This window comes from Athene cunicularia, assembly GCF_003259725.1.
Source record: "Athene cunicularia isolate RWA chromosome 2 unlocalized genomic scaffold, athCun1 chr2_part2, whole genome shotgun sequence".
Classification (NCBI taxonomy): Eukaryota; Metazoa; Chordata; class Aves; order Strigiformes; family Strigidae; genus Athene; species Athene cunicularia.
This window is the reverse complement of record NW_020799096.1, coordinates 9,087,172-9,106,457: the sequence shown is the minus strand read 5'-3', so window position 1 is coordinate 9,106,457 and position 19,286 is coordinate 9,087,172. Positions and strand designations below refer to the sequence as shown.

Sequence of the window (19,286 nt, the reverse complement as noted above, 5' to 3'; positions counted from 1 at the left end):
AATTATATTAACATTTAAGGATACATGTATTTTTACACCTCTTCCCTAACACTGCTCCTTCTGTTCAAGATTACAGCAACAACTAGCAATTAACGATAAAAGCTGTTTCCTTTTCCTTTGGCTGATTTTAAGTATTGTAATAGTCTTAAGTGTTTTAAGTCATGGTCATAGCAGTCCAGTCGTGCTCGCTTTCTTCCTCTCGGTATGGCTAAAGACCACTTAATATAAATAACGAAGTACTTGCTACTTGATAGTCCATGGTTACAGTATTTGCTATGTTTATTTAGAAATACAAACACACAACACTTACTTTTTGATGTAGTGTCCAGGTCTCTGCAGCACACTTTGGAATTGCAGCACAGAAAATGTAAACCCAAAGGAATGGGGGGGGGCGAAACTAACAAAAGCCACGGCTCCACAGAAAAAGAATGTGGTTTTTCAGAATGTCTACTACTGCATCAAAAAATGCAAGAGCCACATGATGTAAAATGCCAAACGAGGCCAGACTCACTCTGCCGAGTGAAATTTGTTCAAAAGGGTAAAATTCTGAACTGACATAAGCACCTCCTCACGTGAGTTAATTCAGAAGGAATTTTGATAGATAATACACAGGTCTGGTCCAAATGAATGTGAAGCTCCAGTCCTTAGGTGTGGCCAGTTCCCTGGCTGCTAGCCTGCCCGGACGGGGCCAGGGGAGCGCGGCCGCGGGGCGACGTGCTGCTGCCAGGCACCCCGAGGGCTGCCCTGCAGAGGGGGCGCAGAGCTCCTTGCCCACACGCAGCCCCTGCCTGCCCAGGGGGACAGGCTGGCAGCCGAAGAGCCAAGGAGATCCCTGGGGTTTAGCAGAGAAGGTAGATCTCTCCAGAGTTACCACATACAGAAATATGTTCACTTCCCCTCCAAATGATCCCAGCGCTGCTGTCCCAGGCAAATACAGCGCTCGAAGTGACAGGCTAGCAACCCTTACACTGAATTTGGGAAAAGTCACTGTGCAGTACGCACCTGCCCCAGCGTGCCAGAGTTTTGATTCATCTGGAAAAAGTCAACTGTCTATTGCATCTCCTTCTCTCTCCTCACAGTCAGGATTACTCGTGCTGTGGTGTTTTTTTTTTTTCCCCGGCTAAATACTGAAATCCCTTTTGGCAGAAGGACGCAGTGTCAGAGCACTGCCAGCCCGTAAGGAAACTGTGCTGTCCTTTACACACGCAGAGGGGACTGACCTCTCTGCATTAAACGAGGTGAACTAAATGACCTGAAAATTTGCCTCCAAAAGGAACAAGTAGGAGACACATCATCTCCCTTGCATTTTTGTATTGGAAATCAAATCATTTAGTCCCCTGAGATCTACCTTCCATTTGAACTTACCTGCTGTTTTAGCCAACTGTCACCTGCAGTTGCACGTGAAGTGCAGGGGAGTAACACCAGCCTGCACATTTTTAGTGAAAAGCAACTGCCTTTGAAAGTCTTTTACTTGATTCTGAAAAAAAAAACCAAACCCAAACAATCTGTGTGTAGCACTGTGGGAATTTTTCTTTTTTAAGATTAGTAAACAAAAAGCGTTAGCTGACACTGTCCGTATCTAAATGACACTCATGATTTTTGTCTTTAAAATTTTACTAGCAGAAAAATGCTACCAGGGTGTCCTTACTCAAGGAGAACTACTCAATGCACTGTCATTCACAGGCAAAGCTTTTGTTTTTCTTAAGCACAGGCTATTCAGGTCATCAGTATTTGTCTCTGACTGGGCCACTTTTATTTTCAGATCACAGGGTTTTCTACTGCCACATCGTAAGCAGCATGACTCTCTCCATTTCTCATTTGCCAGATCCTCAAACACTACGTAGTTAGCGAAGTGAGTTTCTCCATGCTCTACAATGTGGTGGTTAGCCATATACAAACCAGGATTTTCAACTAAAACAAAACACCAACAATTTTGGCTTCTATTCTGATAATCCAAAAAGTCACTGACAAGACTACGTTTGTAATAGTGTAAGTAGAAATTTTACTTTTTTAAAAGTAATAATTAAACACTCAGTTACATAAGGTACCGATTTGTCAACTGGATAATCAGTTGGAAAATTGTTTCCAATATGGGCTTTAAAACATTCTTTTACGTACATGCAAAATATAACCATACCTCCTCTCTGCAGGAGAGAGACCACTTGTTGTCAAAGGAAAAAAAAAAAAAAACATGCTGGAAGTTGTAATTAATATGAGGAGTGGCTCTTGGTAAGAGTTTTAACTACAGTCATTTTATCAGTTGTTCAGAGAGACTCAATTGCAATATTAAAATGTTTTGTGGAATAGCAGATATAAAATCGATTAATTGGCACAATCACAAGTTTACAGAGAATTAGAACTAGTGTCAAACGTTTTGCTGTTGCTTTAAATACTGGTCATTTTTCCTTTGGTTACTTCCTATAATGAAGTATTTGTGGTAAAAAGACGACAATGTCAGCTTTTCACACAAAATAAAATAATTACGGCTGTTGACATTTAAGGGAAAAAAAAAATATTTCATCACTTGGTAAGGACATACATAGTTTATTTGACAGAGGAACTAAAACACTACAACTCCAAGAGGGAGCTGAGAAAGAACTACACTCTTCATTCTTCTCCTCACTTTCAATGTTTCTCAAAGTTCAATTTGGAAATTATTTCATCAAAATAAAATTAGGTCTCTAAATAACTGGCCCACCTGAAGTAAATAGCACAAAGTTATAACCTATCTGACTTGCCTATTATTATCTGAATTTCCACGTTAACTACCTAGGTTTAGGTATTATTTTCGTGTCAATCTATAAAGTACTTTCCAATTTTTGCAGACCTTAAGCTTACATGTTAAGGCACTTACCATTCAAGTAAAACAGTTTTTATATAAACAAGCCTGGGAGATGGAGAGAACATTTTACCACAACATCCACTTTTTTTTTTTCTTGAAAGAAAAAAAAAACATTGACCAAATATTTATAAAATTTTGCATCAAGAGAAAGGTTGTGTTTTATTATCTGAAATGAGCACAAAGTACACCTTCCACAATAACACTGAAAGCAGTGCAAAGACTGACAGTGACCTTTGACTAAAGGTAGTTCTGTAAAAAGAAAAATACCAAATAAATCAGTGCCCTGCTTTGATTGTTGTAAAATTTTTTTTTACATAAAAGTTGGTCCAAACTTACAAAAAAAGCACAAATGTGCATAGTTCAGATCTGAAAGAGTGCAGATCTGAAAGAGTGCCATAAAAAGCTGATGTCCCTAAATTTAGCATCCACTTAAAACTGCCAAAATACAAAATAAAATTCAGAACTAGAGTTTGTGAACATGTACAATTAATTTATCTAGTTTTCAGACAGCATGAGTTTTAAGCATTTTTCATTTTTCCTACTGTATGCAAGACCCTTTTCCACATAAAAATAAAGCTGTTGAATTAACATTATTCAAGTCTGTTGAATTGCTGCTTTAAACTGCAGCTAGGAGAAAAAAAAAAGTTTTTCCAGATAAAAATGATGTGCCTGAGGAAAAACAGATACTCAATATGGTAATCCTCTGCCTCGCCCTCTCACTGCAGATGTGCTAATGTGTCCCCTGTATCCTTGGGAATAGCCAGGTCCTTGGGCAGGAGAAGTCCAAGTCTGTCCATGCAGGTGGCTGATGCCACTGGGATTTTCCTGTAAGTTACTTCCATAGCTATAGTTGTGCATCTTTGTGGGCAAAGAGTGCGTGTTCTCGGGCCCTGCGGAAGCGTCACTGCTGCTCCCCAGAACCGGGATCGGGCCGTGGCTGTATTCGAACCTATGGTCTTTATCTCCACTAAATAGCATGGGGCCAGGGTTGAGGTAAATGTCTCCATAACCAGTTACTGAGCTGGGAAAGGATTCTGAAAAGGCCGACGGAGGAGGGGCAGCACCAGAGTGAGATGAAGCAGTACTGTAGTTATCCAAAGACTGAATATCCGAGTTCCCAAGGAAGCTCCTCCTTTCCAACGCTCCCGACGATCCGCTTCCTATTCCGTCGCTACTGCCATAATGGGCAGACGAGAAGGAAGATGATCCAAAGTTATCCTTGTAGTCTGGGCCCGGTACGTAGGAGTCCCTAGCCTGGTAATCCACACTCGGTTGGACTGGCTCCTCCGTTGTCGCCTGAGCTTGGTGCTGAGCGAGCAGCTGCAGAAGAGCTGCTTTCACCCCCGCGTGAGGATCTGTTCCTGAAGAGTTAGTTATAGGCAAATGCTGGTTCTCTGTCCGATAATCAAGGTCTTCATCAGTGAGAGGCGGAGGTTCCGGTGGCTCTGGGGGACGCTGGTCTGGAGGCAAGATCCGAGGGCGTTCTGGCTCAGGTGTTCGGTTTAGAAGCCTCATCTCAGACTGCCTAACCAAATCCTCTTGACCTAAGCAGATGAAAAAGAAAAGCTTTGGAATACAAATACACAGTGACAATACCAGGAAGGAAAGGACTCTATCCTAGAACAATACAAAGGCTTATTACTTCAATTCTCATTAACTTCTAAGTTAAATCTATCGGTAGTTGGACAGATTATTTTGGAGAAGGCAACAGCTCATTTGCGTCACGAGGGTGATGCAGGTTTCTCCTCAAAGTAAGATCACCAGGCAAGCAGTTAAAGAGAAACAGTTCCTTTAAAAAAAAAAAAAACCCAAACAAAAAAACCCAACAAAACCAAACCAAAACTCAACACATAAACACTAGAAAACTCAAAGACGGATCAGAAACGATTTGCAAATAGGGATAAAAGTCTTGAGGGACAAAGGCCACCCTATCAAGGAACAGCAAAAGTTAGGTTTCTATGGGTGGTGGGTTTTTTAGCCTCAAAAAGCACCCCAAACCACTTAGAATACTTCTTTCAACAGCTGCAACCACCAGAGAGCTCTACACAAACCACCATATAGTAAAACTGAAACAACAATCCAAAAAGATTAACAACAGAGCTCTAAACTGTGAGAAGACTAAGGAAGCCACTACTATACCCCGATGGAAACCTTCAACCATGTGTGTTACTGACAGTTATGGGAAAACACTTACAGAATATCTGACACTGAGGAACTGCTCTAGTCAGCATTAGAAACAAAATAGGCTCCTCTCCCCAAAACAGTCTTTACTGAAACACTTAGTCACAATCAGCAAATTCCATCTATGAATTTGCTATAGAAGACTGTCTTCAGCACAAACACCACTGAGAGACCCCCAGAATAACAATCAATTTAAGGGTTTCACTACCAGCCCTTATGTACCTCTTAAGAGTGGGGATCATCTTTTGCTTTGTCTGCACAGTACTGTTCCAGTAAGACACAAATTTTCTACGATCCAGACGTAAAATGTGACGAAAATCAATTTAATCATTCCCCCTATACTCACACAGACTCGTATGGTTAACATGTTTACTCTTTATCCCCAAACTATTCCGTCTCCACTGCTCAAGGTTAGCAATAAAGACATTCAGTACCTGCAGACGTGTATAATGACTTGATCAGATGTGGGTAGCCCGGTGCCGGAGATTCCACGTCGTCCCGGCTGACAGACACAGGCGTGCTGGGCTCCGGAGGCTGCCTGAGTTGTAATGACATTTCATTTCCTGATCCGTTTTCCTTCTCCTCCAACACAAAATCTTTTTGTTTTGTTTGCTGAGCCTTTATTAACTGAGACAACAGAACAGCAAATGCACTCTGTACAGCTGCCTGGGCAGCATCAGTCTCAACTTTAGGCTGACTCAGCTGAGCAGGTGGTACAGGGGGCTGCGTGACGGGCGGCTGTTTTAGAGGCTCCTGTTCCGGTGGTGGTGGCGGAGGCGGCGGCGGCTGCTGCTGCTGTTCTGACTGTTTTTCACCTGCTGACAAAATTCCAGCAGGAAGATTTATTTTATTTAGTTGCTGCTGAGTCTCTGGGTTTACCTTAATATTCAACACTTGGGCAAACTGTGCCAAACTAACACTTGTTTTAGACTGTAGGAGGTTTAGCAGGATTGCCACTTCATTCTGGTTTAACTGCTGTCCAGTGCTTGTTTTTGCTAAAGACAAAAAAGGTGGTTTTAAGTATTATTTAGAACTGGCATATTTCAGAAACTCAAAAGAAAGACTAATCTAGCATGGCTGAGACAACTGGCAAAGCATGAGTTTGGACAACATAGAAATGGAATGCTTTTACATCTTAACTGCCTTTGGGGGAGCATCTATAGAAAATGGGACTAGTAAGATCCAATATAAAGAAAGTAACTTCCAAGGGTGCACACACACACTTGGACATATGAGAAACATCAAGCTGGAGCTCAATTTTCCACAATACAACTAAGCCAGGGCTTAGGGCCACCTGCTTTAGGCAGCTGTATGATTTCCAATCCCCGCAAAATTTCCTATCTTTGACATATCACATCCCTCTGTTAAAAAGTGGCCATCTGCAAAACGCATTTCCAGTCATATTCTGGCCCACTCTAATTCAGCATCTGGATTCTAACACCTGCTCAAGTGACCAGGCTCTAGGTGACCCAGAAGCTAGCGGTATAAATGCAAAAGCAAGTGCTGAGTTTGAAGGACAAGAAGTCAGTCACTGAGTAGCAGGAAAATGAAGGTTTGTGATGATATACAATTTCTTCAATGAAATGGAGTTTGCCACAAATAAGAGGAGATTATGATGATGCAGGTAAATATGAATAAGGACGTCAGAATATCAAAGTAGTTTCTTAGTTTCAAACACTCATTATGGTAGTTTATTTTGAAAGTAGAAGTGAAGGAGCATGGATTTCAACATGCCTTATGAGTAGATGACTTAAGAGAAGAAAGTAGTTAAAAAATGAGCGTGTGTGACTCTGCTGGCAGAGCCCTGATTTTTTTTTTTAACCCAGATCAACATGAATGCATTCTGTCCTCTTCTATCCCTGCCATTCTGCTAATTCACCAACATATTAATTCATAGCATATTCAAAGCTATGCCTGAAAAAATGGTCACACACACAAAAATATTAAGTATTTGCCTTGCAAGACGAAGAGCAGCACAGCTGGGAAGAGCTGCAAAACCCACGGCCCACTACCCTACTTGTGGATGTGCACCAGGATACAAGCACTTGCAACCTACTCCAGCAGGATCTGGAGATTTCAAGGCTTTTATATATTTAGATAAATATCAAAATAAAACCACCTTTTATTTGCCAATACAGAAAAAAAAAATCATTTCTAATGCCTTGTACTGCTGGCTCTCACTCAGATGTCATGTTTAACAGTTGATTTTGTTAACATCTGAGGATGGTATCCTCAACACTCAAACTTCTCTCGGGTTTTCAGTGAAAATTCAGCAGAAAAATGCCAAGCAGGGAAACTAATCTACCTATTCCATACTCTCTGTTTAGTTTCAAGTCCAAGAGCAAACCTTATTCTGGGAAATCTAGCAGTTTCTACCAGAACATAATTTTTGAGCTCTACATAGTTCCTGTTAAATTTTAACCTGCAGTAACCAGGGGTCCCATTCATGAGTCAGAGCATTATCAACTGATCCAAGGTGGTTTTAACCTCTTCTTTGGGATGTCCAGAAACAAATGCAACAGTTTTGTTTAAAGCATGCATTTGTACATGGAGTTCTTTAGTGTGCCTTATTGATGATATCTCAGGTGAATTATGGCTTACAGAAGTCTTTTGCTTAATACAGAAAACACTTCTATGCTGAACTAAGTTCCACTGAAAATTAAACTGTATTTGTTTCTGCCTAGATATATCTTCTAAGTACATATAGGCAAAGGGCATTATAGGTCTGAATTATTCCTTCTCCATTTGACTAGTTTATTTTGCATGGTTAGTATTGATGACTAATAAATATAGTAGTATCTCATCAGGTTGCCAGTTATAAAAGCACAAACAATTAACTGGTGTCCTTTGGACTCTTTAAACTTCCGTACAGTTTTCATTTGGGGGGTGGGGGGGTGGAATTTAAGGGCTACAGAAAGTCATGCTTGAAAATGCTGCCAAATCTTTAGCCTAAACATAAGGAGTGGCAGAAGCTCACAGCTGGCTTACAGTGAGAAACAGGATGAACAGGAGCAAGAGGCAATAAATTGTAATAAAATATGATCAAAAGAACTTTTTTCTGTATAACTCTGCACAGAGTCTTTGGAGCTCTACTCTGTTGTTAAATGAAGAGTTGATTCAAGATGGTTAGTATTAAAGAATTTTCAGGGCCTATGAATGCATTTACTGTTTTTCTTCAGCTGATCTCCTGTATCAGCGTCGTAAGATTTATGTGCAAAGGCACAATAAAAATGGTCTAAATTAAACTTGTCATTTGGTATTGTTACTTTCTATATTTCTACATATTATGAGGGAACTATCCCCAAACTTCTGGGTATCTCAAATGGTGTCCACAGAGGACACCATTACCTTCCTCTTTGTATTATATTCATAAAATTGGTCTCCAAACAAGATACTTTAGTTAAGTTTCAGAATTATAGGCTGTGCAATCTACAGAAGTATCTGCTTCTTGTTATATCAAGTTTTGGGAGGGGTTTTTTGGTGTTTTTTGGTTTTGGTCGTTTTGTTTGGGCTTTTTTTTTTACAATTTGGTTCAGCCCCAACAACTTGAAAAGCTGAAGACTGATGTAACATGCAAAAGGAAACTCTTTCATCTGAAGTTTTGATTGTCCTAAAATCTGCCTTCTGATCAGTTTATCAAAACCAATAAAGCTCCTCCAACCTATGGAGATTGTGAGGAACTTAGAATAGCAGCTGGGTTTTGGGATTACTGAATAATTATAGAAGAGAAAGACAGAATCCCCTCAAAATACAGAGCAAGGTAGTTCCTCTGACAAGACTGAAAAAGTAAAACTTAAAAAGAAACACTTAGTTTCCAAAAGCAAAGGTAAATCTTTTGTAACAAAGATTTAACTTACAATACTGTTCCTCCCTCAAGAATCCAGGAGACGTCAGTACTCTGAAATAATACCTAAAGTTTCTAGAGGTGCAATCCAAGTAGAAGGTAATGATAAGAACTAAAAATATTACTGACCAAGTGCTACACTAGAGTTGCCCTGAGTTTTGAGTTGGGAAGAAGTTTGCATGCCTTGTGGGGTGTTGGTTCTGCTCTCATCCATGCCTAGAGACAGATCCTTCCTTGGGACTTTAGTTGCTGTTGAGTCATCAGTCATGCCCATCTGCTTCTGTCTTCTGCGTTTCTTACTCCACAGCTCATGACAATCCTGCCACAAAGGAAGGCTGCAAAGAATGAATTAGAGATAATCAGTTTTATCCTTTTTTTTTTTTTTTTAAAAAAGTGTTTTTTTACCATGTTAGTAAAATAAATGCTCAAATTATATATACACAGTGTAACTTTTGAAAGATGAACCTACTGGAACTCAGAAAAACATCAGAAACATGCAAAGCCCTCAAAACTTCAGCTCTGCTTTTCCTGGCTGAAATTGCTTCACTGATTCACTGTTTCAGAAGCACAGGTCCCTCTGGCAGAAAAGGGGGAACATGTGTTTTAAAATGAGAATCAATGTTACTTTCTTGCATTCCTACTTATGAAAAGCCTTGTTATTTGTGTAATTCAAGACTTCAAACTCAGTGCTGCACACTTGCTATAAAACAGAATTTGCAGAGTAACAGATAACAGAGTTATCAATATGAAAGTGGTTTTTTTCAGGGTCTGAGCGACCAATTCCTTTTATCTGCTTGTAAAAGTACTACTGCCTCATGACTTCAAGTATTTGTCCACAGTAACAGTTATGGCTATCTAGTATTTATAGTAGACAACCAGGAAAGTAGGAGAGAGAAAAAAAAAAAACAAACAAAACAGAGAAAAGCTGCAGGAATAACTTGGAAGAATAAATAGCACTTGACACTAGCAAAGTTAGGAAACTAGGAAGAAGAGCTATCCCAGTCCTTTAAGACAGATAAAAGCAGAGGCAAGCGTCTCCTAAAGAAGTCATCTGCCACCAGTTCTGTCCTTCCATTACTGTTCCCTGCAGGCATCCCAATTCTGATTTCCTGAGGGACACAGAGACCCATCCAATAGATAATGGAAATACTGAGACAGGCAGTAAAAATAGTACCTTCTCTTTTCCTGTTACATATTAATAACTGAACAGTTCCCTCATCCAGGAACATGGAAAAATTAGGTGACAGATGACAAGAGCCATTGTAAAGGCTATTATGACAAGTGCTTCCTTTATTCTCTCCCTCTGCATACCAGGTCAAAGACCTGCCAAGTATTTAGTCAAAAAAACCTGGAAGCAAGCAATAACTCATTGTGAGAAATATCCTACAGCCCTTGAAATGAGTACACTGTCACTTTCTCAGAATGAGGAGCTGTTTCTTCCCAAAGCAGAACTTCAGCCTTTCAAGAGAACAGTCAACGCTTTCTGTGCACGCTCTGTCAGAAGTGAGTGTGGTTCCTCTTAATTTTTAGGAGGACAACAGTGACTAATTTTGTTTTGAATTTCCATATATCAGCTTCTAGAATGGATGCACTACAGAGACCCTGAAAAAAAACCCTAATTTCTTACCATCCACTTACTTTAAAATGCATATAAGCAACATGACGTAAGTGGTTCTGAGATTGTAGTGAATAGCCCAAGATTGCTGATTACTGATATTCAGACAGTGATATATATAATCATATTCAGGCAATGAAACCTCTTAGCCTCGTGTATCAGGAGCATTAGTAACACCTGTGTTTATGCAACAGGTAAGTCTCAAAAGACTTTTAAGAAAATTCTTAGATAAAACTGAAATATTTTTCCCAGTTGCTAACTGATTAAAAAGAAGTCTGTACAGACTGCCTTGAACGTATGATTTACTCAAGCTATATTAATTGTTCTATGATCTTGACAGCTATCTTGAGGGAAGAATGAAGCCTGCAGATTCTGTAATATGTTTTCATTGTTTTCCCCAAGGCCTGTTCTAATGATCTGTACTGATTAAAATGACAATTAGGCCACTGCAAAAACTGGACATTGCGATATATTTCCTCTCAGAGAAACCGACAGGAAAAACCCTGCACAAAGTATTTCTACCTTCTCCTACCTATAAATCTAAGAATCTCAACTGGCACAGGAAACAATTCCTAGTATTTCACTTTAAGTCTCGGGTACCTTTGCAGAATTCTATATCTAGTGTCATTCTACCATCAAAGAATACAATTCAGATTCTTGGAGGACCTCAAAACCCTTGGAAAAAGTAGACACTAATTAACAGATTAAAGGGAAATGATGTTCTTTTCAACATTAGAAACATTTGTGTAGCAGTGTTTTTTAAAGGTAGTAACTCAGTAACCAGTTCTAGCAATAACAAATGAAACCGTTCTGGGATCCTCACAACCACTGCTACCACAGTGTAAGAGTCACTCAGCTGCAGAAGCATTTTAGTGCAGAATCACCATTGAATCACAGAATTCCAAGTTGGAAGGGACCTCAAGGACCATCTGGTAAAGAACTGTATGCATCAACGTTTTTGTTCTGCTACCATCTACTTTAACTGAAGCACAATGAACTTAATGAAATCAGTGCATGTTCACATTTCATAGAGGTAAGGACCATGACCAAGGGAAATTACTTACTCTGGAGGAGGCATTTTAGAAGGTTCCACATCTCGCAGAAACTCACACTGAAGAGCTTGTTCAGCTGTGCAGCGTTTGCTGGGATCCAGAGCAAGCATATAATCGAATAAATCTAATGCAGCTGGTGGGATGCTACAAAAGAGCAAAACAGAGAAAAGCATCACATTTTTATTTTGAATCACACACTCTGGGCAAAATTTTGATAAACATATCCCAAAATAACTAATCACGAAGTTCTCAGATAACTGACATCTTAACAAAACCTACTCACATCTTCAGCTTGGCAGTAAAAGGCAGAGATACACTTCACCTTTATTACCTGTACAAGCATATAACCCAAGTTTTATTTGCTTTGTGTGGTTTAATTGCTTGAAACATTGTCCTTACAAAAAAACCCCACCTTTTTAAGCCAAGACCATATTGTCATTTTACACTGTGGAATTTAGCACCAGGGACTTGCAGTTTTGATTGGTCCATGGACAATAATTCTATTGCTTTAAAGATATAAGTCTCATTAGTACAAACAGGACAATACATTCCTCCTGAAACCCTCAGTAACTGGAGAAGGGGAACATAGCCTTTAAAATAAGCTTACAGCTGTTTTCCATAACTTCCACGTGTGATATGTGCTCAAAACTAGTCCAATGGTAGTACTTTAGCATACACGGTTCAGATAACTTCGCTGTGTTGAATGAATTTATGACCTAAAAGACCGTAATGTTAACCAGACTACATATTTAGCTGTCGCCAGTTGTCCTAATAAAAAACAATTAAGTACTCTGAGCTGGTTTTTGGACAGGGACAACAAGCAGGTGCACCAATCATGGAAAACAAATGTTTCCTTAGGTGAAAGCTGACAGGTGGCTGAAATTTTAGGGCCTTCTTCCCTCTTCTTGAAGCTCCTATTAAATAAGGGTTAATACAAGCTCTGTGGGTATCACAGGAAGGATAAGAACCTAAAGCCATTTTTCTTTACACTTAATCTATATCCATTCCCCAGAAAACAGCAAAATTCATAAATTCTCCAGGAAAATTTAATGCTATTACAGTTGACTAAACTAATTCTTCATCCTTACAAAGCAAACTCTTCTCTCAGTTTTCGACGATACTGCTTCTTTGGTTTCATTGTGTTGAAATAAGCTAATTTTATAACATCAGGCCACACTGCTGGACAAGGACTCCCACAAATTCGGCTGTACCAAAAGAAGGGGAAAAAAAAAAAAAAAAGGGTATGAGATCCAAAACCACAAGTGAGCACAGCTGTCATTTTATTCTTGCACTACAGTGAATACAGAAATAATTCTTAAGTGTTCAGGTTCTTTTAGGTAAAATTTCTCTACTGTCCAATGCCCAACACCATTAAATAATAGTGAATTGTCTACGAAAGGTAACCACACCTCACAGAGTAAACTTACTTTAAGTAGTCCACTGTTTCTGTCTCATCTCACCCCAGGCATCCTCCACACAAATGTTTTGAAAAACTTAACCAACTATGTCTGGACAGTACTCCAGGTATTTGACTTGGAGAAGAACTGGGGAGCCCTGGTTTAGAGTGCTAATTAACTTTTATGTCCTTAGCTCCCCATGCCAGTGAAGAAAGATATACCACATGGCTGAAAAAGCACTTTTCACTGAGAATTTAGTTTACACTGATGACATAAAGGGGGGAAAAAAAAATATCTCAGTAAGCCTTAAGGCAGAAGTAAGATCCGACCACTAGAAAACCTGTGTATTCTTTACTTCAGTTATGAGTTTTGTCTCAAACCTCAATCTGTCTCCACAAATGGAGTTGCCATAATCTTATTCCTCCCATTCCATCTCCACTCATTTTGTCCAACTGAGGATGGCTAAGCACAAGCTGACTAACACCACACTTTTAAGCAGAACTAAAGAGGCCTTTTAGCATACATGCAAGGTTGCAAGCAGTCATGAAAGGACATTTTTCAAATACACTTCCCTAGTTCACCCCTCCCATTTATTAGATTTAAAGGGCTGGTGTAGAAGTCCTAATGATCTATTAGTTATGTCTCAAATGCTATGCAAACCAATCTGACTGTACGCTAGTTGGGGTATGTAACTTTCAGGGGGGAAAAGAAAAACGATAAATCTATCTTTTCCTATCTAGAATTTCCTTCAGCTCTATCTGTAAACAAAGTTAGAAATTATAAATGTAGAATTGTTGACTGTAACATGATGATAGTAAGGATGTTGATAAAATTGATACATTACGTTTAAACAGCCAAAAATGCATAGCATCAGTGAAGATTAAAAATGAGCTACAAACAGGAGCTTCCAGAAGAAAATCACAAAAATTTTAGTTGGCTGTGCCAGAGGCACAACACAGAGAAAAAGCTTCAAATGACTGCACTGTGACGTGCTTCAATGCCATCTAGTGCTCAAAAGCAAAAATTTCCCAACTCACGGGTTTAGTTTTTATACTGAGAATGATCACTGATACGCTTCGCACCTCCTAAAAACTTCATTTATCCAGGCTAGCTGATAACACATTGCACAGAAACATGCTACTGTTTAATCTGTTTTGAAAAACATCTCAATATATAACTTTGTAATATTCTTTTATTCATTTAATTTTAAAAATCATGTTGACCATTTACTGTTCAGGTTCTATAAGTTCTGTAAGACTCACCCTCTTTTCCCCTTGTTTCTAGGAAGAGGACCTCTCCTCACTTACGAGGTCAATTATGATATCAGAATCAAGAGCAATTTTTGCTTGCTGAATAAAGGGAAAAAAAAAGATGCTCTGGTTCCACTGAGTTATATACATATCATTCTATGATTTATTGAGATAAGGAAAGAAACAGAAATTTTACCTCCATAAACTGTCTGGCAGTTTGTAAGGGAAGAGAAATATTCCCACAAAAAATAATAAAAGCCCAGGTGTGTATGGGGAAGGCTTGAAACAAGAACTCAAGGCCAGTAGCATGCAAAATACCTAATCCTCCCAAATCCCACTTGTCCTTATTATTGTCCATGTTGTCATTTTGATTTGTTGCAAAGAAGTTGTAACATCATTTTAAAAAATAACAGGCATTTTGACTGCTCTCTCTTTACAGCTTCAGTAACAGGCAACTCCAGCTGCTCTACAAAAACCCCTCTTACTGTACATTGCTAGGACCACAGAATACTCAAGAAAATCTTTCTCCATGTCCAAGCAAAAGCCACTTGCTTGAGGCACCCCTCAAAACCGTTAACACTTTGATCAAGTCAGTAACAGTACTTCTTCTAAATGTTCACAGGGTGTTGTCTCCAATTTTCACACTAACAAAAGAAACCTGTCAGTTTAATAGGCACCTACTATGTGGTGGTGCTTGCAAGTTACCTTATAAGTTCCAGCTGAGCAAGTTCTTGATTTGCTTGAAATATTGGCTTTTTTGTAAAAAGTTCACCCAGGATGCAGCTGTAACACAGTTTTGCACAATTCCATCATTATGGCTTTCAATACAGATTGATAGAAACATTTCAGATTTCTTTTTGGCTTGTTTTTATGCCTGCTACACTTTTGTACAAAATTCTTACCCACAGCTCCAGACATCGATAGCTGGCGTGTATCTTTCTTCTCCAAGCAGAAGTTCAGGAGGCCGATACCATAATGTAATAACTTTGTTGGTATATGGTCGGCTGTTGGGGGGGGAGGAAAAAGAAAGGACTATCATTTTACTATGATCTCATTTCTGAAAAAGTGATACTTTGAGGACTTTACTTCTGTGGTGCTGTTTAAGAACACTATAGTCTTCTACTCCCTTTTCCTAATTTTAGTCCTGCAATGCTCTAACTGAACAAAAGCAAATACAACCCTCTGACCAAGGCTAACAAAGGACAGATTGAAGATATAAACAGTGATCACATAGCCATGTCAATGCTATCTCTATTATTCAGATAGTCATACTCTATATTTATTACATTGCTAGTCATTTTAGGAGAAGGACCTACTTGGATAAAGCCAGTAATTTCTGGACAACTATTGATTATTACAATACTCAATATACGACCTCTACAAACGTTCTGAAAAGAAAACAAAAAAAAACTCACTTTCCCCTCTGTAAGTAGGAGCAAAAGAGACAAAGCCTTTTTCTTGAACTATGTCCTTCAACAATTTTGACCCCAAAGCCTGGAACGCTTCTAACATCTTCCTATATTTCACAACATTGTTAAACCTCTACCGCTCTAACCAGAAGTTTTGGTCACTGGCAATAATCCCTTCCACCCTCACACTAAGGCAAAGATTTCCACATTTTTTAGTGGACAGGCCAAGATACAGCATCAACAGTTCAGACTGGAAGGCAGAACACAGCTGTTTGGTTTTGGTTTTGTTTCAACTAGGCTATCTTAAAAAGTGATCCCCAAAATTCTTGCAGTTTTAGTAATTCACTCTTACCAACATCAGGTAACCCCAAATAGAAAGCAGAGTAACATTAAGTGCAGACTTTGAACAACTGTAGCATAAACTCTAACAAGCTCTTATAACATACACAGTGGTACAGGTATCATTTCTGCAAAATCATCCGTCTTTTTTTTGTTAAGAAACTCCCTGATTCATTTTTAAAATGTAGTATGTTTTTGGAAACAATCATTTATCACATTTATCTCCAAAGCAGGCATTCCTCTATGAAATGTTTACATGGTATGGACTTTCTCTACAGATACACCACTCCGATATATTAGTATACGGTGCTATTTATTTGAACAGATGTTTTGTTACACAATCTGTCATATCTCCTACTCCAACACATGAAATGCACCAGAATAACATTTAAAGGAGCACATCTACAGCAACAGTGGGAACTTACGTAAAATTAAATTTTTATTTCCTCCTCATTATGCTCCTACTAAATTCTGTACTCTTTTGAAAAGTACATAAGATCTAAACAACAGTAAACCAAATGTAAATTACATTAATTTAAAGCAGCAGCAGCTATTATACATTTGTTGGTATACATTAATTACCTCTGTTACTGCAGGTCAGAAGCTACTCAGAAGGAAAATCCATGACAAAAGAATTGTCTAAAATCTACTAATATAATTCTAATTATCCTCCCCAAGTTCAACCAACAATTCTATTAGCTAGCATAATTACATTTTAATCTTTGTTTCATTTATATATAACAACGTTGCTGTGTGTTGTATATTAAAATCTGTTATTTGCACTAGAGACACTAAACTTTAAATCATTCAATTCTTAATGAACAGGTATTTTTACAAGCAAAATTTAAATTATTTTTAAAACAGACATTAAAAATCCCCACGGTAAACAAGAGGAAAAAATAGGTCAGTTTGGTGCATATTAAAATAAGAACATAGGATGGCATCAATCCCTTTTAAGTACATCCAAACCAAAAATTAATTACCCAGCAGCTTCTTAAGATTATCTAACCCTGCTACTATACTCATCAGTTTTCATAACTGTACTTAAGCATATGTTCCTGAAATAACAGCTCTGAAGACAGTGAAACTAATGCTATCAGGTTCAACAGGAAGCTCAGAGCTCTGTGAGAAAACAGTAAACTTCTAAAGCTAAAATTATGGGTATTATTTCCCAAATTAAGCATGCAGAAATCAGGCAGGCAGCAAATATTCTCTGTATCCAACTACCCAACATACACACTAGTGAAATGAACATTCAGCCTGAATTTTGTAAATCCAGTTCCACATGACAAACACATGACATGACAATATAAATACTGAAGTCCTTAATCATAAAAACTGTGCACCTGTTTCCTGGAGTACAAGCACAACGAAGCCAAGAACAACAGAAGCATAAATCACAAGAAGTTTCAGAATAATTTTTTATTTAAATTTGTATCTCTGTTCCCAGCAGATTCAACAGCACTGACTGCTAAAGAATACAATGAACCTCTTCAAATGTAAAGGTTAATTCTTACACAAAAGTAATGCTTTTTGAAAAGAAACAGTATACTAGTTTGTGTCAGTAAAAAAAAATTTGCTTTCCCTAAATAAACTTTTCCTAGGTATACCAACAGTAAGAATATATTTTAGGTTTCACAGGACCAGAAACTAACAGTAAAAACCTACATATTGATGCAAGCTATTCAGGACTGCAACTCTTCATTTCCCATCAATATATGGCCACTCTCAGCAGTTATTTATCCAGAACACTTGGAAAAGCAATACACTTGCACAAAGAGAGTTTTGTGGGTTTATGCAGTGTAAGACAACATGCACTTCTTTCCATTTCCTAAGCAATTACTTGCATTACAGTGCAACAACATCTTCCCTAAACAAAACAGACTTCTGGCCCTTATTAGAGTTAGGAAAAAGATTAAACTTCTGAATGCTTTTTCACAGTACAGTTGTATCTTACCTTTCTTCAGAGTTGTACAGCCGAGCAAGCCCAAAATCTGCAAGCTTTATCTGCCCTCTGGTGGAAAAGACAGAGAATTATTTAGTGGTTAATCCTGTTAAGATTTCCTCCCCAAAAATCAGGTGAAGTTTGAGATTGAGACAGCTGCAACCGATCTTCACCAAACCACATTAATGCGGCATTAATGAGGCAGTGCCTTACAATCTATGCATCTCTTCAGTAAACAAATACACTAACTTACTGAATAGCAAAGACAAGTAAGCAAATTTAGGTGTGATCATCAAATGGCATTTACATCATCAGATATCAGTCAAAATTTAGGTATACTGTAAAGTATTATTCAAATCAGTAACCCTTCAGGAAAAAACTGAGGGGAAAAAACTGCTATTTTCTCAAGCATTTGTACAAAAACCAGCTATCACCAGTCATGCATACTTCTTCCTTCTAGGAAGCTGTCAAAGTCCCATTCTGCTCCTGTAAACTTTAAATACAGCTTTCAAACCAGGGTGACCAACCAGATAAGGGCTTCTATTTTTACCAGCAGCCAACTTGCTGAATGACACAACCCCTATCTCCTTTCGCAAGTTTTCCCATATATGAGGGGAAGAGAAGAAGATACAGAGCTCTTGCCTGGCAGTTTCCACAGCTAAAAGGCACTGCTCAACGACCAGAATCCCCCAGCATCTGTAAAGTCTGGATGAATTAAACAGAAAGCTATCTGCAAGCTTCTCTAATGCGCGAAATGAATGTTGGAACGTTACACATGGGGGTTTTGTTTACCTGTACTTAGGAGCTTTAAAACTCCTGCTACTTTCAAATACATGCAAGTGTCACTTTCAAATAAATTTTATTTTATCAAATTAGGGAAAGACTTGCTGATGTGTGTAAGAATGACCACTTTGTGATGATAATAAAATATACAGGTTATAGTTTTCATTTCATTTGCCCCCTCAGATGTGTGCTTGGAATTGCTGAAACCACTTGGGAGAACCCCCATAAGCAGAAAAAAATGGTCCCTCTCAGATTTACATGATTATTCCTCAGAGACCGCATTTGCGGAAGATCAATGAATTTTTGAGCAAAGACATTTAAAGGTGCCTATCTAAAAGATATATAATCTATGTGTTTAACTCCAGGCTGTAACCGGTAATGGGATTTCAGAAACATTGGCTTAAAATTATTCAGATCAACTATCAACTTTTTCTTCTTCCCGTGGAAATGTCAAAAAAAATCCTAGGGGAAAACACTCTGTATCCTGGACTGTACAACGGTACAGCAGAAAGCTCCACCTCTACCATAACACACTTTTCTCCACTGTCAGGTTACACCTCAGTTTGAGTTCCCAAAGGTGCACAGACACAGCACCACAATGGGAGGTGAGCAGGCAAGCAAGATTAGGC

The 19,286-nt window shown here is 38.6% G+C and overlaps 1 protein-coding gene across 1 annotated transcript in view; it reads right to left on the bottom strand.

The window, feature by feature from the left end:
• Nucleotides 1–2,924: 2,924 nt before the first annotated feature.
• Nucleotides 2,925–19,286, bottom strand: part of CDK13 (cyclin dependent kinase 13) — a 42,116-nt gene continuing 25,754 nt past the window's right edge. Inside the window, exons 8-15 of the mRNA XM_026843826.1 lie at nucleotides 17,887–17,943; nucleotides 15,084–15,185; nucleotides 14,887–14,964; nucleotides 12,623–12,739; nucleotides 11,547–11,678; nucleotides 8,997–9,202; nucleotides 5,458–6,018; nucleotides 2,925–4,386 (exon numbers count right to left, since the gene is read on the bottom strand). Coding sequence (XP_026699627.1) covers nucleotides 3,530–4,386; nucleotides 5,458–6,018; nucleotides 8,997–9,202; nucleotides 11,547–11,678; nucleotides 12,623–12,739; nucleotides 14,887–14,964; nucleotides 15,084–15,185; nucleotides 17,887–17,943 — 2,110 coding nt within the window. The 3' untranslated portion in view covers nucleotides 2,925–3,529. The remainder of the gene's footprint in view (nucleotides 4,387–5,457; nucleotides 6,019–8,996; nucleotides 9,203–11,546; nucleotides 11,679–12,622; nucleotides 12,740–14,886; nucleotides 14,965–15,083; nucleotides 15,186–17,886; nucleotides 17,944–19,286) is intronic.